Below are 20,661 nucleotides of genomic sequence, written 5' to 3'. Positions count from 1 at the left end.
ATTTGCATCCCCCCACCCCCAATAAATCAGCTCCTAGTGGTCTCAGGGCCTTTTAAACTCAAAAATCCCTACTGCTTGATCTGAAACCACTGCAGATTGACAAAGGTTTCCCATGAAAACAAAGTCCTCCTTTGAATCTTAGCAACAAAACTGGGTCATACATGCCATCCCATTTCATAGCCAGGAAAACCGAGGTTAACTGGGATTGGATAACATCTCAGATCGCCTGGCTAGGTAGTAGTAGCCCTGGGTTTTGGTCCCATGTTGTCCCCTCTGTCACCACATCACAGATGCCTGCAGCCTAATACAGCTGCTCTGGCAATGCCACAATTCCAGCTTGGGCTAAACAGACGCCTTTCTTTCCTTTCCTTTCTTTTCCTTTCCTTTCCTTTCTCTCTCTCTCTCTCTCTCTCTCTCTCTCTCTCTCTTTCTTTCTTTTTCCAAGACAGGGTTTCTCTGTGTAACAATTCTGGCTGTCCTGAAATTCACTATGTAGGCCAGGCAGGCCTCGAACCTGGAGAGCTACCTGCCTCTGCCTCCTGAGTGTTGGGATTAAAAGTGTGTGCCGCCACCACCCAGCAACAGATGCCCCTCCAAATGCCCACCCTGTGCTTGTCCATACTACCCTCAGCGGCCCTGAAGTCAGGGACTGGGACTTGGATCCGTCTCAACACCTGGCACGTGAGTGGTCATCGGGTACTTAGTAAACACCTGTTATGCAAATGAGGGACTGAATGAATGGGTGAATGTTTGACCAATTAAAAGGTGACTGTAAATATTCAGGGTTGGAAGACCTAGCTCCCAGACACCTGATTTTGACCCACAGCATCTAGGTTCCCAACCTGTCTCTCTATAGTTATGGAACACTGAATCTCACCTTCGGAAATCATTACTGATCATACATGCATTATGTCAGGGCATCTTCACAGCCACCAGCAAACATTCAACATGGACTTAAGTGAGATCAACTTCTCAGTTCTCACCAGTGGCCGTCACCACTGGCATCTACACACCTGCTCACACCTGGGCAGGGCACGCACAGTAGTCCCAAGATACGTGCACCGGGGAAAACAGCGCCATGTAATAACAGTTCCCCTCCATTGGAGTCACGGGGGCAGAACAGGGACCAGAACAATAAGTCTTAGGAAGGAGGCAGTCAAGACACAAGGAACCCAAAAGCCGCGATAGTGTTTGTCCTGGGACCCAACATGACCTGAGCCAGGCTCTGTGACAGAAGTTACCCGAGAGGCAGCAGCCATACAGGCGGATCAGAAAACATGCCCAGGCGGGTCTATAGACCCCCAACTGTAAAGGGGCACTGCTGGGCGATGCCAGGGAGGTGTAATCAAGCCTAGGGTGGGAGACATACTGAAAACTTCCTGGTATGAAAGCAAGCTGTGGCTACTGCCTTGTGGACACACTGCTTCGTGACAAACTTTGTGCGTGTCTGTTCATATGTCCCACAAGACAGCAAGTTCCTTAAAGGAGTCAGTCGCATCTCTCTGAGAGCCCCCTGGGGCAGTGAATGCCTGGCCGAGCACCGTTGAGAAAAAAAAAAAAAGACAAAGTAAACCACATATGAGAAAGATGAAGTAGGAGTGCAGAAGAGACGAATGAGGACCTGGGGTAAGGAAGACGAGGTGGAGCTGCTGGTAGAGAGGAATCTAGCAGGAGCCCACGGACCAGGGAGGTAAGCCCCACCCGGACTCCAGTTGGGGAGGAACTTTATGCACTCCCCCCCCCACCCCCGTGGGATGGGGTGTAGCCCAGAGAGGAGACTGAGTTCGGTCCCCAGAGGACCCACTTTCATTATCAGTAACAGTCTTTGAAAGGGAAGTCAGGAAGGGTAAACTTGGAAGAGGAGAAAAACAAAGTTCAGAAACCAAACAGCACACAGCAGGAAGCAGGAGCCCGAAGCAGGCAGTTACTAAGGATTCCCAAATGCCCCAACTACCGATAGGAAGAGAAGGAGGCAGCAGGTGGGAAAGGCCCGAATGCATCTCACAGCAAGGCTGAAGCACAGGCTACAGGGACTCCGGCCACAGAGAGTGAAAAGTGGAGACAGTAGCGCCACCCCTCCCCCCAGATCTCGTCTTCTGCAAGTCAGTACGGAAAGAGTGCACGAAAAAGTGTCAGAAGAGGAAAGCAGGCTCCAGCAAACTGCCTTGCTCAGAGCAACAAGCCTCACTCACCAAGCCTCTTGCCGCTAGTCCCACCAGAGCACTGCCGCCACCTCCACCTTGTGTGTGTCCTTCAGTAAAGTGACTGAAGCCCTCCCTCTCTCTGTACGGTAAAGGACAATGCTTTGGAGGTCTTTCAAGAGACTTCTCCAGGCTTCTGCTTCCTGCTTCTGTATCTTCCAAAATCTGGTTAGAGGCTCCATCACCACTGCCCAGACAGCCACCTTCTCAAGGGCCAACAAGCCCTCAGCTCCACGCTGTGTGTGGACAAACTGCTCTGAGATTACCCCTACATAAGAGCCACAACACCTTTTGACCAGGAAGACCAAAACTAAAGCAGAAGTCAAGGACAGACAAGTCTCCAACCCTTGGATATGTCCTTGACATAGCCCAGATCACCTACTCAGGGCACCGTAACCCAGAACGAATGGGACCACCACGGAGGTTCTCTTTTCAAGTCAGAGAGAGGGCGGGAGGCAGGAGTAGCTCCCCGACGCCTCCAGGCCCTGGGGCTTCCCGCTTCCTCGGTGGCCGGTGCGAGGCAGATCTGGGGCTGAGGTCCGGCCAGCCCCGCCCTGCAACCAGCGGCCAGGCACCCACCGAACAGGAAATTCCACCTGTGCGCCCGAGCCCGGGCCACCCACGGGTCGTAGAGCGGAGCTCAGGCGAAACCGAGAGCCTCGCGCAGGTGCTGGTGCGCGAGAATTCTGACTGTGGACGCCCAGCCCAGGTTCCCCGCTCCCGGGTCCCCGGACCTCGTTCACCTCTCGCCGGGAGCTGTACTTAAGTCCCTCGCTGAAGTCCTTCGATCCCCCTCCGGCCTTGCGGCCCCGATTGCTCCCCATGGTCTCGGCGGCCCGATCGCCGGTCTCAGACGCGTGGTCCCTGCAGGCAGCCGACTACCATGGCCCGCGGGGCGTTGGGGACACGAGGGACGCGGAGTGCGAGGAGAGGTATGGGCCAAGTTCCGGGGCAGGCCCAGCGCGCCCGGCCGGCGGCAGAGGCTCCCGTTCTCATCCTTCCTCCCGGCGCAGGTAGTTTCAGGGTGTGGCCTCCCCGGTCGCCCCGCCTCCAGCCTGCCAGCCCCGGCGCCCGCACACCTGTTACGACCGGTCCCGCCCTCCGCCATACCCCCCACACCCAGGAAGCTCCTCCCCTCTCGCCAGAACCCCCGAAAAGGAGCACCGGGAAGTGCTGGTGCTTTCTTTCTCACAGGTGGCTGGTTCTTCTGGGGCGCAGCTCTTCCTCGCGGCCCTTTGATACTGACCAGTTCTCCACCACGCCCTTAAAGCAACTTTATAATCTCTCTCCCCTGGGCCTTTCCCCACAATCATCTTGACAGAGATGTCTTGTGTCTCAGTCATAGTACCACCAAAATCCGAGCTAGCTGCTGTAAGACCCGGCCTTCCCCCGCGTGCCATGTGCCACAGACGGACGCAAAGACCTTCCTCCTTGATTCCTCAGGGGACAGTAGCAGCTTCTTCGCTGTGGGAGGCGCTGACGGTGGCCTGTGCCCAGAGAAATAATAGTCGATCCTTAGAGTCATCCAACTGTTTGCCACATCAGATACTGAGTGCAGATCCCTCTTGAAAAGAGACTTTCCTGTATTTTTTTTCCCCCGAGACAGGGTTTCTCTGTGGCTTTGGAGCCTGTCCTGGAACTAGCTCTTGTAGACCAGGCTGGCCTCGAACTCACAGAGATCCACCTGCCTCTGCCTCCCAAGTGCTGGAATTAAAGGTGTGTGCCACTACCACCTGGCTTCCTGTATTTTTAAAATCCTTCAGACCCTTAGACACCAAGGATCCCAACATTCACTCATCAGCCTCCTGCTTTTTTTTTCCTACACTCCTTTTAAGTTTTCATATAATGTTGTTCCGTTTGTCTGTGTGTGTCAGGGAACAACTCACAAGGATTCAGGTCCCTTCCCGTCACCATGTGGGTTCTAGGAAAGGTTAGGCTTGGCAGTAAGAGTCCTAACTGGCTGAGTCACCCTGCAGGCCCATACACTTTCCTTCTGGACAATTCACCTCCAATAAGGAAACCTGCTTTCCCAGAAGACACAGCAGAAGTGCCCGTGCCTGGTCTGCTTTAGCAACCACCTGGGTACTTCTCCGCTGGTACCCTGCAGTCCTTCCCGGTAACCAAAACTGCTGAGTCTGCGGCGTGCGCTAAACACTGTCCTGCGTTTTGGGAAACAAGAGTGGATAAAACTGCAACCCCTACTTTGAAATCAACAAGTCTCAGGTTTCCATCCAGAACTCACCCATCTTCTTAAAATAGTATAATCTCTGTGAGTCTGTGCAGCGCAGCAGCTACAATAAGCAGAGTCCCCTGCTGACTCCAGATATAAGTGATATGTGACAACTCTGGTGACATTAGACCAATAGGAGCTGAGAGTTGTGTCTACCGACATAGACTTGTCCTATCTTGATGGACGATCAAGTCCCACCACAAGCCTCTTCTTTCCCTGTGAGCCGGAACTGGGTCTGTCTGTCCCTCTATCATTACATTGCTGTGTCTCACTGACCTGACCCCTCCAAGTCTGAGTTATGTCCGTTTAATGCATAGGAAAATAAATCTGCCATCCTACTGCATACAACGCATTCCCAAGCCAAATGGAAGATATTGAGAACTAACTCCCTGCTTTGGATTACGACTGGCACAGCACTCTTTAATTAGGAAATGACTGAAAGCTAGCCAGATCGGAGGCAGCAAAGACTCAAAGGTACTCTCTGTACTGAACCTGCTATTCTGTTGTGAAAGGGTGACTCATAGTCTCTCCCGTGTGGCTAGAGTTTCATCCCTTGTCTCGCGGGGGGGGGGGGGGGTGTTGGACGGGGGGGGCTCAATGGACATCTTGTCTGCCAAAGGCATCCATGTGGTCGTTTGAAGGTAAGGCAATGCCACAAATCTGTTGTAAACCCAGAGGAAGAGTCACCTCCCTGTGCTATGCATACTCCATGTGCATGCCTACGACATCTATGTGACCTACAACAGGACAGAGCAAACTTTAGCCTGACGTCTTAGAACTGTTTGGTTTAATCCTTTTACAGTATATATAAGCTGGGTGTGGTGGCACACAGGGCCAGTCTTATCTACATATTGAGCTCTAAGTCAGCCAGGTTACACAGGGAGACCCTGTCTCAATAAATAAAATAAAACAAAATAAAATAAAAAAGTATACATGATGTTAAATACTTTTGTCTCTAAATTGCCAATGAAGAACCCTAAGAACAGTCAGTCTAAAACCCCAAACCTGAGATGTAACTCAGAGATAGAGTACCTATCATATGAGTGTTTATGCATTTGATACCCAGGATCACACACACAGACGCGTACACACGCACACGCACACACACACACACACAGTCTTCAGCCTCTGCCATCTCTCACTATACTAGGATAACTCACAGCCCAATTAGTCAGCCTTTACCACGTGCCTTCCCCGCTGCATTACCATGCCCGCCCATATCCAAAACCAGCTCACTCCAAAGCAGCTATGATATCTGCCCCTGGATTTCTCAGGGCACACTGCCTGCTGGGAAAGTCAAGTTCACATTCCTAGGACCCTTCAAGGAGTTCTCCAGCTCATGCATGTCTTTGGGGCACTTAAAAAATGGACATATGTGGGCCTGACTCTGACGAAACCACCTACCTAGGCTGGTGATGATACGGGAAGGTGGAGCCATGGCGTGGAGACCTAGGTCAAGCTTAGAGTCACCATGACTCTGTTACTGTGGAAGACAACAGGACCAAGAAGTCTGAGCGCCACTCCTTCAAGGAAGAGGAGAAACCTGAAACAGGTGTGGGAGAGCCATAAAATGAACAGTAGGAGAACCCTCATTCATGAGTGTCTCCGCATTCCCTGGTGTGAGAAGGGGTATCAGTCTGACAACTTCTTATGGCTCCTACCTGTGGAAGTTGCCTTGTGTGGTAAAATGCACCTTGTAAGCACAAACTGTGTAAGTGTCCCCACACTAACTCAGCCTGCTCCCTTCCAAGCCCCGGCTCAGACAAACCACCCCATTTGCCACCAGCTCTTCCCTTGCTCACCATAACCACTTTGCCTACTCGCAGTGAGACCCCAGTTCACCTGGCACATCACATCCGTGACGTTTTCCCCAGGCATAGCCAAGCTCTTCTCCCGGAAATTGTCGCATGTTTTTGTCTTCCTGCAATACATAAGGACTCTCGAAACGCTGTAGCAAAACAGAATGAGCGATGACAGTCGTCCGTGAAGCTGAATATCCTTACATTAAGCCCTTGCTCAGGCTGTTGTTGAGTTTCTTCACTTACAACTTAGAAACAAAAGCATATTGTAATTTTACGACGATTAAGTCAAATGGACTGAACTTAATTAGCATAGGGCTAAACAACCTCAGTGTACTCAATACCTTGATCCCCCACAGTGATCCCTAGGAAGGATTTTGGCTGCCTCCTCTCTTCCTCGGGATTTGTAATGAATGCATGGTGTTCAAATAGCCACATGAGTGCCTTCTATGGGTAAGACACCTATGTAGTTCTGTGAGCTAAAAATAGAAAGTCCTAAAAACCTGAGACGGGCTATGAGCCACTTGCTTGCAGCAGAGAAGCACTTCTGAGCACTGTCTCACGTCTGTCTGCGGCTCAGGACAGGGCATCTCATCTCTCCAGTCACCCGGCTCTACAAGCATTGCTGAGAAGCTTTGCTGACGCCTTCCTTTACCTCTCCCACCCGCCCACAAACAATAGATGCACAAATCACTGGCCTGATAGTTCTACTTCCAAAATATGCTCGCGACCTATCTGCCCCAGCCCAAGTTACCATCATCTCCTCCATAAACTCTACATTCCTCCCAGAAGGCTCCGCTTTATACACTCTGCTCCACTCGAATCCGTGTGTTTCCTTTGTGATGCCGGGAATCAAACTCAGCTGTCTTGCCCGGTAGACAAGCATTCCACCCACGGAACCACATTCCCCATCCTAAGTCCAGTCAATTGGGATCACAGTCAAAGACAGAGTATCCAGTCACTCTTAAAACACAGAACTCTCAAAGGCAGGGATTAGCATCTGTCTTTCTAGCACACACAGTGAGTCATGGTTACTAAAAGGTGACTATGTAAAAAAGGTCAATAAATGCTTTCCAATTTTCTGGTATCTGAGTTTTCAGTAATAATTATAGTGAAAATGAAGAAGATAGCATAAGATGGATACTGTCTACCCGCCACTGGCTACTGTACAGCAACACTCCTTGGATGGACAGCTAAGTGAGAAAATACAGGTCCTCTCTCTCCCTCATCTAAAATAGTTGATCCCAGAACGGATGTAGGAATATTTGCATATGCATAATCCTATCTTTAGGGTAGGACCCAAACTCTAACCACAAGGTTCTTTTTTTAATATTTATTTATTTATTTGTTTGTTTGTTATGTATACAATATTCTGTCTGTGTTATGCCTGCACGCCAGAAGAGGGCACCAGACCTCATTACAGATGGTTTTGAGCACCATGTGGTTGCTGGGAATTGAACTCAGGACCTTTGGAAGATCAGGCAATGCTCTTAACCTCTGAGCCATCTCTCCAGCCCCACAAGGTTCTTTACTTTTCTTATATAGCTACATGCACAGCTGAGTGTCATCTTATCCATGTTAGCTACCATTTCTACTGCATGTGCACCCCATCCCAGGTGTGGACTTTTCTACCTGTGGCATACTGATGCTTAAACTCTTTCTTTCTTTCTTTCTTTCTTTCTTTCTTTCTTTCTTCCTTCCTTCCTTCCTTCCTTCCTTCCTTCCTTTCTTTCTTTCTTTCTTTCGTGTAGGAGGTCCTTCTGTATTTGTGTTGCTTTCATTGAATAAAGAAACCGCCTTGGCCTTTTGATAGGGCAGATCTCAGGTAGGTGGGGAAGACAGAACAGGATGCTGGGAAGAAGGGCAGTATGGCAGACACCATGATTCTCCTGCCCAAGATGGATGCTGGTTAGACTCCTGCCGGTAAGCCACAGAAAAGTGGCGATACACATTAATAGAAATGGGTTAAACTAATATGTGAGAGTTAGCCAATAAGAGGCTAGAGATAATGGGCCAGACAGTGTTTACATAAATACAGTTTTTGTGTGATTATTTCGGGTGTAAGCTAGCTGGGCGGGCTGGAACAAAGGGCCCGCTCTCTCTTCAACATTTCCTTCCTTCTTTCTTTCTTTCTTTCTTTCTTTCTTTCTTTCTTTCTTTCTTTCTTTCTTTCTTTAATAAAACCAAGACATGGTTTCTCTGTAGCTTTGGAGCCTCTCCTGGGGTTCACTCTGTAGATCAGGCTGGCCTTGAACTCACAAAGATCCACCTGCCTCTGCTTCCAGAGTGCTGAGATTAAAGGCCTGCATCAGTGTCTGGTCTCGTTTTTCTTTTTCAGGATAGGGCTGGGCTCTACCTGTAGAGTTAGTCAGTTAGTTAGTTTTCTTGCTTGTTTGACATAGTCTCACTGTGTAGCTAGCCTGGGACTCATAGAGACCAACGTGCTTTCTCTCCTGAAAGGTGGGATTAAAGACACCTGCCACCATGCCTGACAGCCTGCAGAACTTCATCAGCTTTACCGCAAACCACACACGTCCCCAAAGCGATCTCTTCTCTTACCAGTGTAAGAAATTGTTGTACCAATACTCTGGTCATTTTTTTGAAGACAGGATCTTGTTATTATTATTATTTATTATTATTTTTAGACAGGCTGTCCTCAAATTCATCTTTCTTCTGCCTCCATCTCCCAAGTGCTGGGATTACAGGTGTACACCACCATGTCTGGCTCTGCTTCATCTTGTTTTGTTTTTTAACTTTTCCTTTATGATGTGTTCACTGAGGGCTCCCACTTTTTCCGTGCAGACGGTCCTGCAGCTGCCATGTTACTCATGGTCTAGGCTTTCATTCTGTAGTCTGTTCACTGGGCTTGCAGGAATCTTGGTTTTCCCTAAAAACCAGCCTGTCCAGAAACTTACCAGACCAAGGCTTATTTTCTGTTCTTATCCATTTGTTTGTGTGAACATTCTCTGCCTCCGTGGCACTCGTGTTAAGGGAAGAGGACAACCTACTGAAATGTTTCTCTCTTGCTTCTGTTTTGGGGGAAATTGATTTCACAGGGGGTGTTTTTGATGCGTTTTTTTAAATAATTATTTTTATTTTACTTTCATTGGTGTGTAATATGAGGGCCGGCTTGTTGGTTGGGGTTTCTGTCCTGCCCAATACCCCACAGCTGGCATACCCCAAGGAAAATCACACACAGGACTCCATAAGATTATAAACTGATTGGCCCATTAGGTCAGGCTACTTATTAGCTCTTATAACTTATGTTACTCCATTATCCTTATCAACGTTAGCTACATGGCTCAGTACCTTTCTCAGCTGAGCAAGTTACATGCTGCCTCTTCGGTGATCTGCACAGGAATGGCGAGGGAGCTTCCTGCTTCCCAGAATATTCCTGTTCTCATCGCCCGCCTCTACTTCCTGTCTGGTTGACCCACCTATACTTCCTGCCTGGCCAATCAGCGTTTTATTAAAATACATGGTTGACAGAATACAGACAATTCTCCTGCACCATTTCCCTCTTTTTTTTTTTTAAATAGGAAAATACCCATAGTCCATTTGTTGGGAATGTGGGCGTAGTAATTCAGGCTACTTCCTGCTGGTTGGGGGCGCTGATAATCTTATGGGGAACTAAAGAAAATTATCATCAAGTCCTGACTGGAGTATCCTGTGAGTCTTGATCATCTCAGGCAGCAGTCTCAAATCTGTTCTGGATGTAGAACTCTGTCATCTGAGCCATCTGTTCCTATCGGAGATTTCTCGGGTGGCCTCCCTTGATCAAAGCTGATTTTTCTTAACTCAGAATGAATCCATAGCCTCTCATTTTCTGTGGAAACAAAAGCAAAATCTCTTCTCCAAAGTAATATACCTTTTGACTTCAGTTTTGAAGCCAAGGTATTTTCAAAATACTTATCTTGGGTTAGTTCAGCAGCATTTATAAACAAAAGTCTTTTAGCAGCTGTTGCTCCTTGCTCAGCATTCAAACAATTTAAAGAGAGCATAATAGCATACAGTATCAAGATTCTCTGTGTATTTTCCATCTTTATTTTAACCTCTATTTCTTTTATTTTTACTTTTTAAGACAGGTTCTCTGTATATCTTTGTCCTGGAATAACTCTGTAGACCAGGCTGTCCTTGAACTCACAGAGATCCTTCTATCTCTGCCTCCCCAGTGCTGGGCTCAAAGGAGTATGCTACCACACCTTGAACTCACAGAGACCTGTCTGTCTCTGTCTCCCAGGCATTGGGATTAAAGGCGTGTGCTACCACACCTTGAAGTCACTGAGGTCAATCTACCTCTGCCCCTTGAATTCACAGAGGTCAATATGCCTCTGCCTCCCAGGCATTGGGATTAAAGGTGTGTACCACCACACCCTATTTCTCCCTTTCTTTCTTTTTTATTTTTAATGACTTTAACCTTTAGCCTGCATATATTTTTCTAACACACTGCAAAACATTTAGAGGTTTTCTTCCTCTTTGAAACTCTCTTTACTGTATATCTCTCTTTTTCTGGCCACATGAGTCTCTAAGGAGAGGATTAAAGCTGTAGCTTTGATGGCTAGATCCAGCCCATTCCTTAGCTTTCCAGCCTCATGGCAGAGGTACTGCTGGAGCCATTTTTATGTTACAACTCTACAGGCGTTTCAAGATCCCTGCCAGCAAGGAAGCTGCAGCATTCTGCTCACAGACCACACTCAGTCGGACTGCCTGCCTGAAAGAGTCAGAGTTTGCCCTGGCAGGACAGCCCAGAAAGCCGGCATTTTAAAACAGCACAGCTTTTTTCCTGCTATGACTGACAACCGAAAAGGATGCGTTCAGCTTTTCGTCAACACCATTTAAGTGTTTCGTGGCAGGACCCCTTAAAAGAGCTGCAGGGTTTTGCAGCTAAAGCTGAGTCAGGAAGCCTCTCTTAGATGAGAGCCTTGCTTGCCTCTAGCAAGCAGAGCAGACCCGAGAAATTGCTGCTACCAAGAAGCCATGCTTTACTCTATTCTTTCCCAAGCTTTTTCAGGCTTTCTGTGGATTCAGTTATCCACATTGGGCGCCATTTGTAATATGATGGCCGGCTTGTTGGGGTATCTGTCCCGCCTGGTACCCCACAGCCGGCATGCCCCAAAGAGAAATCAATCACACAGAGATCTCTATAAGTTATAAAACTGATTAGCTCAGGTTTCTTGTTAACTCTTATAGCTTATATTAACTCATTATTCTCATCTATGTTAGCCATATGGCTTGGTACCTTTTCCAGCGGGGCAAGTTACATGCTGCCTCTTCGGTGGTCTGCGCAGGAGTGGCAGAGGGAGCTTCCTGCTTCCCAGAATACTCCCAGTCTCTTTGCTCCACCCCTACTTCCTGTCTGGCTTTCTTGCCTATACTGCCTGCCTGGCCAATCAGCGTTTTATTAAAATACATGATTGACAGAATACAGATAATTCTCCCACACCATTTCCCTCTTTTTTTTTTTTAAACAAAGGAAAATACCCATAGTGTTTTGCTTCCATATGTCTGTGTGAGGAACCAGAACTGGAGCTACAGACAGGTGTGAACTGTCATGCACATGCTGGGAATTGAACCAGGGTCCTCTGGAAGAGCAGCCATCGCTCTCAACCACTGAGCCGTCTCTCCAGCCACCTACAAGGAGTGTTTTTACTTTGCTTTGTTTAGCATTCTAATATGGGGTTCTAATCTGGTTGTCTCTTGTCTCCTAGTGTATGCTCCATGCTTCAATTCTAAATTCATTAGGAAGCGGAAACAGTAATATTGAACTCATCATTCCTGTTTATTGACATGTGGGAATACTTAGAGAGTAAATCTTCACTACATCTGCTTAGTTACCTCATGATAACACCAGTGTTTGCACATCTGCGCATGCACGACACACACACACACACACACACACACAGGATGGGAGAAAAACAGTAAGGAAACCTCTGCTCATATCTTCCTTCATTAAAAGGGCATAAAGGGTTGGTTTCTTGGTATCTTCCAAGGGAATTTAGTAGATTTATGGCACTGTGACAAAAACCAGACACAATTGACTTACAAAGAAGGCGGCTGCATTTTGACAATGTGCTGCTTTAGTATGTGGTCAGTTGTCCGCATTGTTTGGGGCCTGCAGGGGCATGGGATGTGTGGTAGAAACATGTAATGGACTAGAACTGCTCATCTCAGGATGAGAGAGAGAGAAAAGCCAGAGTCCCACAATCCTTCTAAAGGGCATGCCTCCAGAGACCAGATGACTTCCTGTTGGGCCCAATTGCTAAAATTTCACTGCCTCTCAACAGCACCAACAGAGATCCGGCCTTTAATACACAGCTAGTGAGGACCTCTTTATACCCAATCTATTGCAGACTAATTAGTTTTGTTTTGTTTTTGTTTTTTCCACAGATTTGGGGCTTGAGCCCAGAGCTTCCTATGCGCTGGGCAAATGATACACCACTGAGCTTCACTCCTAGCGCAATCTGTTGCTTTTATAGGAGAGGATGCTGGGGACTTAAACTTGGTTCACGGACATCCTTGAGCATTTGTATGTTTCAAGAACGCCCTCTTCGACCAACGGGAGTTGCTTTCAGCTGCCAAGACTCCTTTGACTCAATCCCAGGCATCTTTACATATATATCTTTTCTTCCTGGTATGACATTACACATTGACTGTGCTCATGGCTCATGTTACCCACTAGTCATTTCTTTAATATATCTTGATGTCATGTAGAGAATAAATGTTAAGGTCTTAATCTGGGCACAAAGCATATGCCTTGGTCTTTCGGTCATTGTTTTTGGGTTTTCAGTTAGAAAGGTAGGAGGTCATTTTTAAAATTTATTATTATTACCATCATCATTATTATTATTTATTGATGCTGGAGGCCAAAGCCAGAGCCACACTCATGCTGAACCATGTGCTGTAACGTTGGACTACAGCCCTGGTCTCAGGAAGATGAGACCTCTAAGAAATAAAGTACTCTTTGTGTTCCAGTTGAGACCTCCATTTACGATGTAGGGCCACACAATATTAACTTGTTCTATCTGTATCTTTTCCCCACTCACAGAGATCCCTCACATGACTGTTGCTGCTCTAGCCTCACTGAGGATTGAACCTGAGGTCTCGGAAATGCTGGGTAAGTACAGTCCCCACCCTCACTTTGGTTTTTAACCTTAGCCTTTTACTTTTAAATATTTCTATTATTTTTTCTTAGATTATTAAATTTTTTTTCAGTGTCCTGTCTGCCATACATTTTCTACATGCACCATGTGTGTGCCTGGGGACCACAGGACTCAGAAAGCAGCATCAGATCCCTTGGAACTGGAGCTACAATGGTGGTGAGCCACTATGTGGGTACTGGGAACTGAACCCAGGTCCTCTGAAAGAGCAGTAAGTGTTTTTAATTTTTTAATTGCTGAACCATCTCTCCAGCTCCTTAGCCCTTGTTTTTTTTTTTTTGTTTTTTTTTTTTTTGGTTTTTGTTTGTTTGTATTTTCTTTCCTTTTTTGTTTTTCGAGACGGGGTTTTTCCTGTGTATCTTTGGCTGTCCTGGAACTCACACTGTAGACCAGGCTGGCCTCGAACTCAGAGAGATCCACCTGCCTCTGCCTCCTGGGTCCTGGGATTAAAGGCATGTAACATCATGCTCGGCTTGTTTGGATTTTCAAGACAGGGCTTTTCTACGGAGCCCCAAATGTCCTGGAACTTGCTCTGTACATCAGGCTGCCCTTGAACTCAGAGATTTGCTGGGATTAAAGGCACGTGCCACCACCACCTGGCCAAACCTAGTTTTTAAAGATAAAGGCAACAGGTAATTTCTTCCAGGAGGTCAGAGAACTTGTCCTTAGTGGAGTTTGCCCACACCCCAGTTGACAAACAACAGAGCACTATGTGAGCAAAAAAAAAGGGGGGGGGGCAGGGGCAGGAATTTTTTCCCTGTTAAGATTTTTTTTTTTTGAGAATTTCTTAAATGTATATAGCGTGTTTTGGTCAAATCCATCTCTCATGACCACCCTTGCAATTGTTCTTCTGTTTCCCCTCCCCAGTAGTTCCTATTCCCAATGCCACGTGTCTTCTAACCATTAAATCCACTTAATGCTGACAATCTGTTCATAGATGTAGGGCCATCTACTGAGCATGGGCAGACTCTCAGGCTGTGTAGCTGAGGAGAACTGACTTTCATTTCGCCTGGTGTGATCTTGAAGTCTTGTGCATGCTTGTCACAACTGTGGTGAATCCTTACGAGCAATCGCCATTGTGTCCAGAAACCGCTCTTGGCTATCGTCATCCACCGCCTCTGGGTCCTACAATCGCTATACCCACTCCTCTACCAGGATCTCAGAGCCTCCACCGCCTCTGGGTCCTACAATCGCTATACCCACTCCTCTACCAGGATCTCGGAGCCTCCACCACCTCTGGATCCTACAATCGCTATATCCACTCCTCTACCAGGATCTCAGAGCCTCCACCACCTCTGGATCCTACAATCGCTATACCCACTCCTCTACCAGGATCTCAGAGCCTCCACCGCCTCTGGATCCTACAATCGCTATACCCACTCCTCTACCAGGATCTCGGAGCCTCCACTGCCTCTGGATCCTACAATCGCTATACCCACTCCTCTACCAGGATCTCGGAGCCTCCACTGCCTCTGGATCCTACAATCGCTATACCCACTCCTCTACCAGGATCTCAGAGCCCTGAGTGTAGCACGATTAATAAAAACCCGCAGACAGAAACTGGGGTTCAACCTATCAGAAAAGGAAAATAGCCAGCCACTGGCTCTTATCTCTACCTCAGTCCGAAATGGTGATCCTGCCTCCAGGAATCTCAGGATGAGACTGTGTGTGAGAACTGTCTTCTCCTGTTTTATATTCTTCTCAACTGCTGGATTAAAGCCATGCACCACTACTGTCCGGTTTCTATGGCAAACCAGTGTGACTACTGAGATTAAGGGTATGTGTACCACTGCCTGGTCCGTAAGGCTGATCTGTGTGGCTGTTTTAGTCTCTGAACTTCAGGCAAGCTTTATTTATTAAAATACAAATGAAGTATCACTACACTTGAGGGGTGGGGTGATGTCCCGTTTAGAGCTGGGCACTCTGAAGTTTTATTCTGTGCATGGTGATCAGTTGTGTGTCTCCATGTTAGTTTCCAGCTACTGCAGAAGAAGCTTCTCTGTGGAAGGTTGGGAGATGCACTCATCTAGGGGTTTAATACTAAGACCATTTAGTAATCATTAGCCGTAGTTGTCCCCTAGAGCCCATGATCTACCCTGTGAATGATGCCACATATGAATTTCATCTTGTGGAGTGGGTCTGAAATCCAAATCAAAAGGCAGTTGGTTACTCCCATAATAATCATGCCACTATTGCACCAGTTGGTATATGCCAGGTTGCTCATTTTTGCAATTCATAGATTCACATCTGGGTAAGACTATTGATTACTTCTCTCCCCGAGTAATGCACATAGTACCTATGAAAGTTAGTCAATAGGGATGAAGTTTCTAAGTCAGTACCAGCTTGATTTCTCAGTGTCCTATGACTTAAGTATGCGATACCTTTAAAAATGGGATCTTTTTTATTATTGATTTTTATTGAGCTCTACATTTTTCTCTGCTCTCCTCCCGTCCTCCCCGCTCCCCTTGGACCCTCTCTCAAGGAAGGTCCCCATGTGTAACATGAGGGCCGGCTTGTTGGGGTTTCTGTTCTCACCCAGTACCACACAGCCAGCAAGTCCCAGAGAAAATCAGTCACACAGAGATCTCTATAAGTTATAAAGCTGATTGGCCCATTAGGTCATGCTTCTTATTAGTCCTTGTAACTTATATTAATTCATTATCATTATCTATGTTAGCCACATGGCTCAGTACCTTTCTCAGCTGGTCAGGTTACATGCTGCCTCTTCGGTAGTCTGCGCAGGAGTGGCAGAGGGAGCTTCCTGCCTCCCAGAATGCTCTTGTTCTCATTGCATCACCTTACTTCCTGTCTGGTTTTCCCGTCTATACTTCCTGCCTGGCCAATCAGCATTTATTTAAAATATGATTGACAAACTACAGATAATTCTCCTGCACCACCCATGCTCCCAATTTATTCAGGAGATCTTATCTTTTTCTACTTCCCATGTAGATTAGATCTATGTATGTCTCTCTTAGGGTTCTCATTGTTGTCTAGGTTCTCTGGTATTGTGATTTGTGGCCTTTTTTTTTGCTTTATATTTAAAAACTACTTATGAGTGAGTCCATGTGATAATTGTCTTTCTGTGTCTGGGTAAAAATAGGATTTTACCATCAAGTTCTGGAAGGTAAACAAGAGAATGGCAATAGCCTATAAAGTTTGGGAGGCCTACAGAATCCCACTGGATAATATGTAACCTATGCCTGGCACTCAGCCTTTATTTCACTTCTGAGTCAGGGTCTCACTAAGTAGCCTTGGTTAGCCTGGAGCTCACTATGTAGACCAGGGCAGAGATCCGCCTGCCTCTGCCTCCCAAGTATTGCGGTTAAAGGTGTGTGCCACCACAACTGGCACGCTGTGTCTTTCCTTTGATAGCCTATGGTACCTAGGAAAGGCTTTGTTTTCCTGCTATAGGGTAACTCTTACACACACACACACACACACACACACACACACACACACACACAGAGAGGTATGTCTGCACGCACGTATTTTAGGAAGCTTCTACAGTATTAGTTTTCTATATAGTGTTTCCAGGAGTCTTTAGTGTAGTTATCCCTCCCCATACTTACTGCCCTGCCTTCCCACCTCCTACCTCACTTAATTCTTCTTATTTCACTTTTCACAGCTGGGGATAATGAAATGATTCTAAGCGAGTCACATGGTGTCTTGGAGAACCAGAAAGGCAAGAGGGGACGAAACTGCCAGGAACAAGATTCATCAAATCTAACTGCTCCTGCCACTCGGTCATCACAGAACTCAAAATCTGGACGGCAGCCACCAGGGGTTTCCTCCTTGACTCTCGGAAAGCAGATTCCCTGAACCTTTGGAAAATCTCTTCCAGGCATGTCTCACTGGGTCTGTGGCCAGTGAGCCATGTAAGCCAAGAACTGTCTAGTCAGGACTCAGTTGGTGTAAACTCTACAAATAGGACAACTTGAAAGCCAGAGTCAAGTTCAAAGCTTTATAGATGCGGATGGACTCTTGGATCCATGGCTTGGGTTGCAAATGTCCCCAAAGGCCCCTGTGCTGAATCGTGGGCTCATCCTGTGGTGCTCTAAGGAGGTCTGAGACCCTTTGGGTGGTGGAGCACAGTCGGAGTTAGGTCACTGGAGACATGCCCTCAGGGAATACTGGGACTCCAGCCCTGTTGTCTCTCCTTCCCTTTCCTCTATCACACACTTGATGTACTATGCTGCTGTAGACCCAAAGCCCAGCAGTCAAAAGACCATGGGCTAGAAAAGCAGTTCTCAACCTGTGGGTCTCATCTCAAGCCCTTTGTGGAGCAAAAGGCCTTTTCACAGGGCTCACATATCAGATAGCTACACTACGATCCACACAGTAGCAAAATTAGTTACACAGTAGCAACAAAGTATCTTTATGGTTGGGCTCACCATAACATGAGGAACTCTTTTAAGGATTGCAGCCTTAGGAAGGTTGAGAACTGCTGAACTAGAAGCTCTGAAACCAGAAGCCAAAATAAGCCCTTCCTCTCCTGAAGCGGTTTCTCTTAGGCATTTGTCACTGCAAAGGCAATGTGAACACACTGACGTGTTCACTTGGGATCTGTTCTCAGAACACCCTGGGCTAGTCCATGCGCCCCTTCTCTGACTTCTTCTGCCCTGTCTACCTCCTCAGGACATCTAGACTCATCCTTCCTACAGTGTGTAGCTATGCCCAGCCTACTGCCTGGTCCACAGTGCCACGTAGGCTTTTATGAAAATCAAAGTCCACCGAGTCATCCGGTCACATGCTTCAATCAGTCCTTAGGTGAAGATGCTTATCATTTGATAAAGACCTTGTCAAGTCAGGCGGTGGTGGGCATGCCTTTAATTCTTGTACTCGGGAGGCTGAGACAGGCTGATGCAGGCTGATCTCTGTGAGCTCAAGGTCAGCCTGATCTATCAAGAAGTTCCAGGACAGCCAGAACTGTTACACAGTTTCAAAAAAACCAACTAATCGAACAAATAAACTATGGCCAAGTAATTTTTTACAATTTTTATTATCAAATATATTCACATATGTATATACGTATACATATATACATATTAACATCACACACACATTTTGTCTGCATGCATGTCTGTGCATCACATGCATGTCTAAAACCCCTGCAGAGGCCAGAAGAGTGTGTTGGATACCCTGAGACTGAAACTATTATTGTTTTTTATTAAAAAATAATAATTTATTTTTATCTTATGCACATTGATGTGTATGTCTGTGTGAGAGTGTCAGGTCCCCTGAAGCTGGAGTTACAGTTGTGAGCTGCCATGTGGGTGCTGGGAATTGAACCAGGGTCCTCTGGAAGACCAACCAGTGCTCTTAGCTGCTGAGCTATCTCTTCAGCTCCTACATATTTTTCAAATCATAAAGACCCTGGAGCTATCTTGACAGCAGTAAATGAGCAGATTCTCTACCACTCCAGGGGCTGGTAATTCCAGGTGCCTACCACCACACTGGTTCATGCAGTGCTGGGATTTGAATCCAGGACTTCCTCCATACTAGGCAAGCACTCTACCAATCTAGCTACATTCCCAGTCCATGAATCATCCAATGGCCCACATATGAATGCTGTCTATACCACTTTCCCATTAAGTTACTTAGTAGCTATTGCAATTATCAGAGCAACTGTCATTGTATCACAGTGCATATGTTAACGTAACCCTTACCCACAGTGTCACGGTGCCCGCAGCATCTACCTCACTTCATCTGACCACACAGGCACGGCATGACGTCACATCACCTCAGGAGGAAGGATGAGCCCAGCACTGAGAGAACATTTGCATAGCTTACTACAGCAGTTATAACTGTCCTATTCTTGCCAGTCTCTTACCGAACACAATAAATTCAGATTTACTATGTTAGGCAGCTTTCTAGTACTCAAATAACTGGACATCAACTTATAAGGAAAAAAGGCAGAAAACTGAAAGAAAAAAAAAAGGAAAATTGCTCAACCATGACAAGCCAAGGAGAAAAATGGGGAAGCTGGAGCCCCACAACCACCTTCAGAGGCACCCCCTAGTGACCTGAGGACTTCCTACTAGATCTCACTTTTTTGTTGTTATTGGGACTTTAGTTATTTTTTTCATTTATTTTATATACTGACCAGTTCCTGCCCCACCCCTGCTAACTACTCTTCTGACCCCATTCAGAAATGGGCAGGCCTCTCATGGGAGTCAACACATGGCACATCAAGCTGAGACAGGACTAAGGACCTACCCCTGCATAAAGACTGGGTTAGGCCATCCAGTGTGGGGATTAGGTTTCCAAAATCCAGCTCAAGCGCCAGGACATTAGACTTCACTTCCCAGTACTGCTAACCTGGGGACATGTGGCCTTGGAGAGATATAAAAGATCCATACCAGAGAAACAGGTATGTGTGTGCAGGAAGCTCTTTCTGAAAGGAGATGGTACTGTGGCTTCAGGCAGCTACAGGGGTCTTGGAACTTATTCCTCATGGACAGCAGAGTATGTGTATATAAAAATGTGTCTTGGACCTGGAGATATAACTAATGAGGCTAGCATCACTAATAAGGTTTAAAAATTAGGTGTCCCTAGTTGGGCAGTGGTGGCACATACTTTTAATCCCAGCATTTGGGAGGCAGAGGCAGGTAGATCTTTGAGTTCAAGGCCAGCCTGGTCTATTGAACTAGTTCCAGGATAGCTAGGACTGTTACACAGAGAAACTCTGTCTCAAAACAAAAAACAAAACAAAAAAGAACCAAACAAACAAAAAAACAAGAAAAAAAAACAAGAAAACAACAACAAAAATTTTTTAAGTGTTCCAGGGTGTGGTGGCAGAGACACAGAGATTGGTGGGTTCCAGGCCAGCTAGAGCTACATAGTGAAACTCTGTTGGAGAATAGTACAAAACATAAAAACAAGTGTAGAATCTTTATTTTTATTGTGATTGGCTGTCAGTTACTTGCCCATGATTGGTGTAGGAAGTCCTTCTGTATATGTGTTGCTCTTATTGGATAAGGTAGAATAGAGCTGGGTTGGGGTTGAAACTAAACTGAATGCTGGGAGAAAGAAGGCGGAGTGGGTAAGACGGGGCAAGTGTTTAAGTTGGCTGAGTTTGCAGGTGTTTAGTTACTTTCCTATTGCTGTGACAAAGCACCCTGACCAAGGCAACATACAGAAGCAAGCATTTAACTGGGCTTACGCTTTCAAATGCCAGAGCCAAAGCACAGTAGCAGGAACAGCTGAGAGCTCACACCTTGATCCACAAGCAGGAAGCAGAGAGGACACGGGGAATAGGGTGAGTCTTTTGGCAA

At 46.6% G+C, this 20,661-nt stretch overlaps 1 protein-coding gene across 2 annotated transcripts in view; it reads right to left on the bottom strand.

Annotated features, from left to right (window-relative positions):
* Positions 1-3,223, bottom strand: part of St14 (ST14 transmembrane serine protease matriptase) — a 38,234-nt gene extending 35,011 nt beyond the window's left edge. Inside the window, exon 1 of one of the 2 annotated variants that reach the window (XM_087905738.1) lies at positions 2,936-3,223. In XM_087905738.1, coding sequence (XP_087761864.1) covers positions 2,936-3,025 — 90 coding nt within the window. In that variant the 5' untranslated portion in view covers positions 3,026-3,223. The remainder of the gene's footprint in view (positions 1-2,935) is intronic. The other variant, XM_087905739.1, reaches the window with a different exon arrangement.
* Between the last annotated feature and the right edge of the window lie 17,438 nt (positions 3,224-20,661).

This window comes from Myodes glareolus, chromosome 4, assembly GCF_982192425.1.
Source record: "Myodes glareolus chromosome 4, mMyoGla1.1, whole genome shotgun sequence".
NCBI classification, from domain to species: domain Eukaryota; kingdom Metazoa; phylum Chordata; class Mammalia; order Rodentia; family Cricetidae; genus Myodes; species Myodes glareolus.
This window is presented reverse-complemented; position numbering and strand designations above follow the sequence as displayed.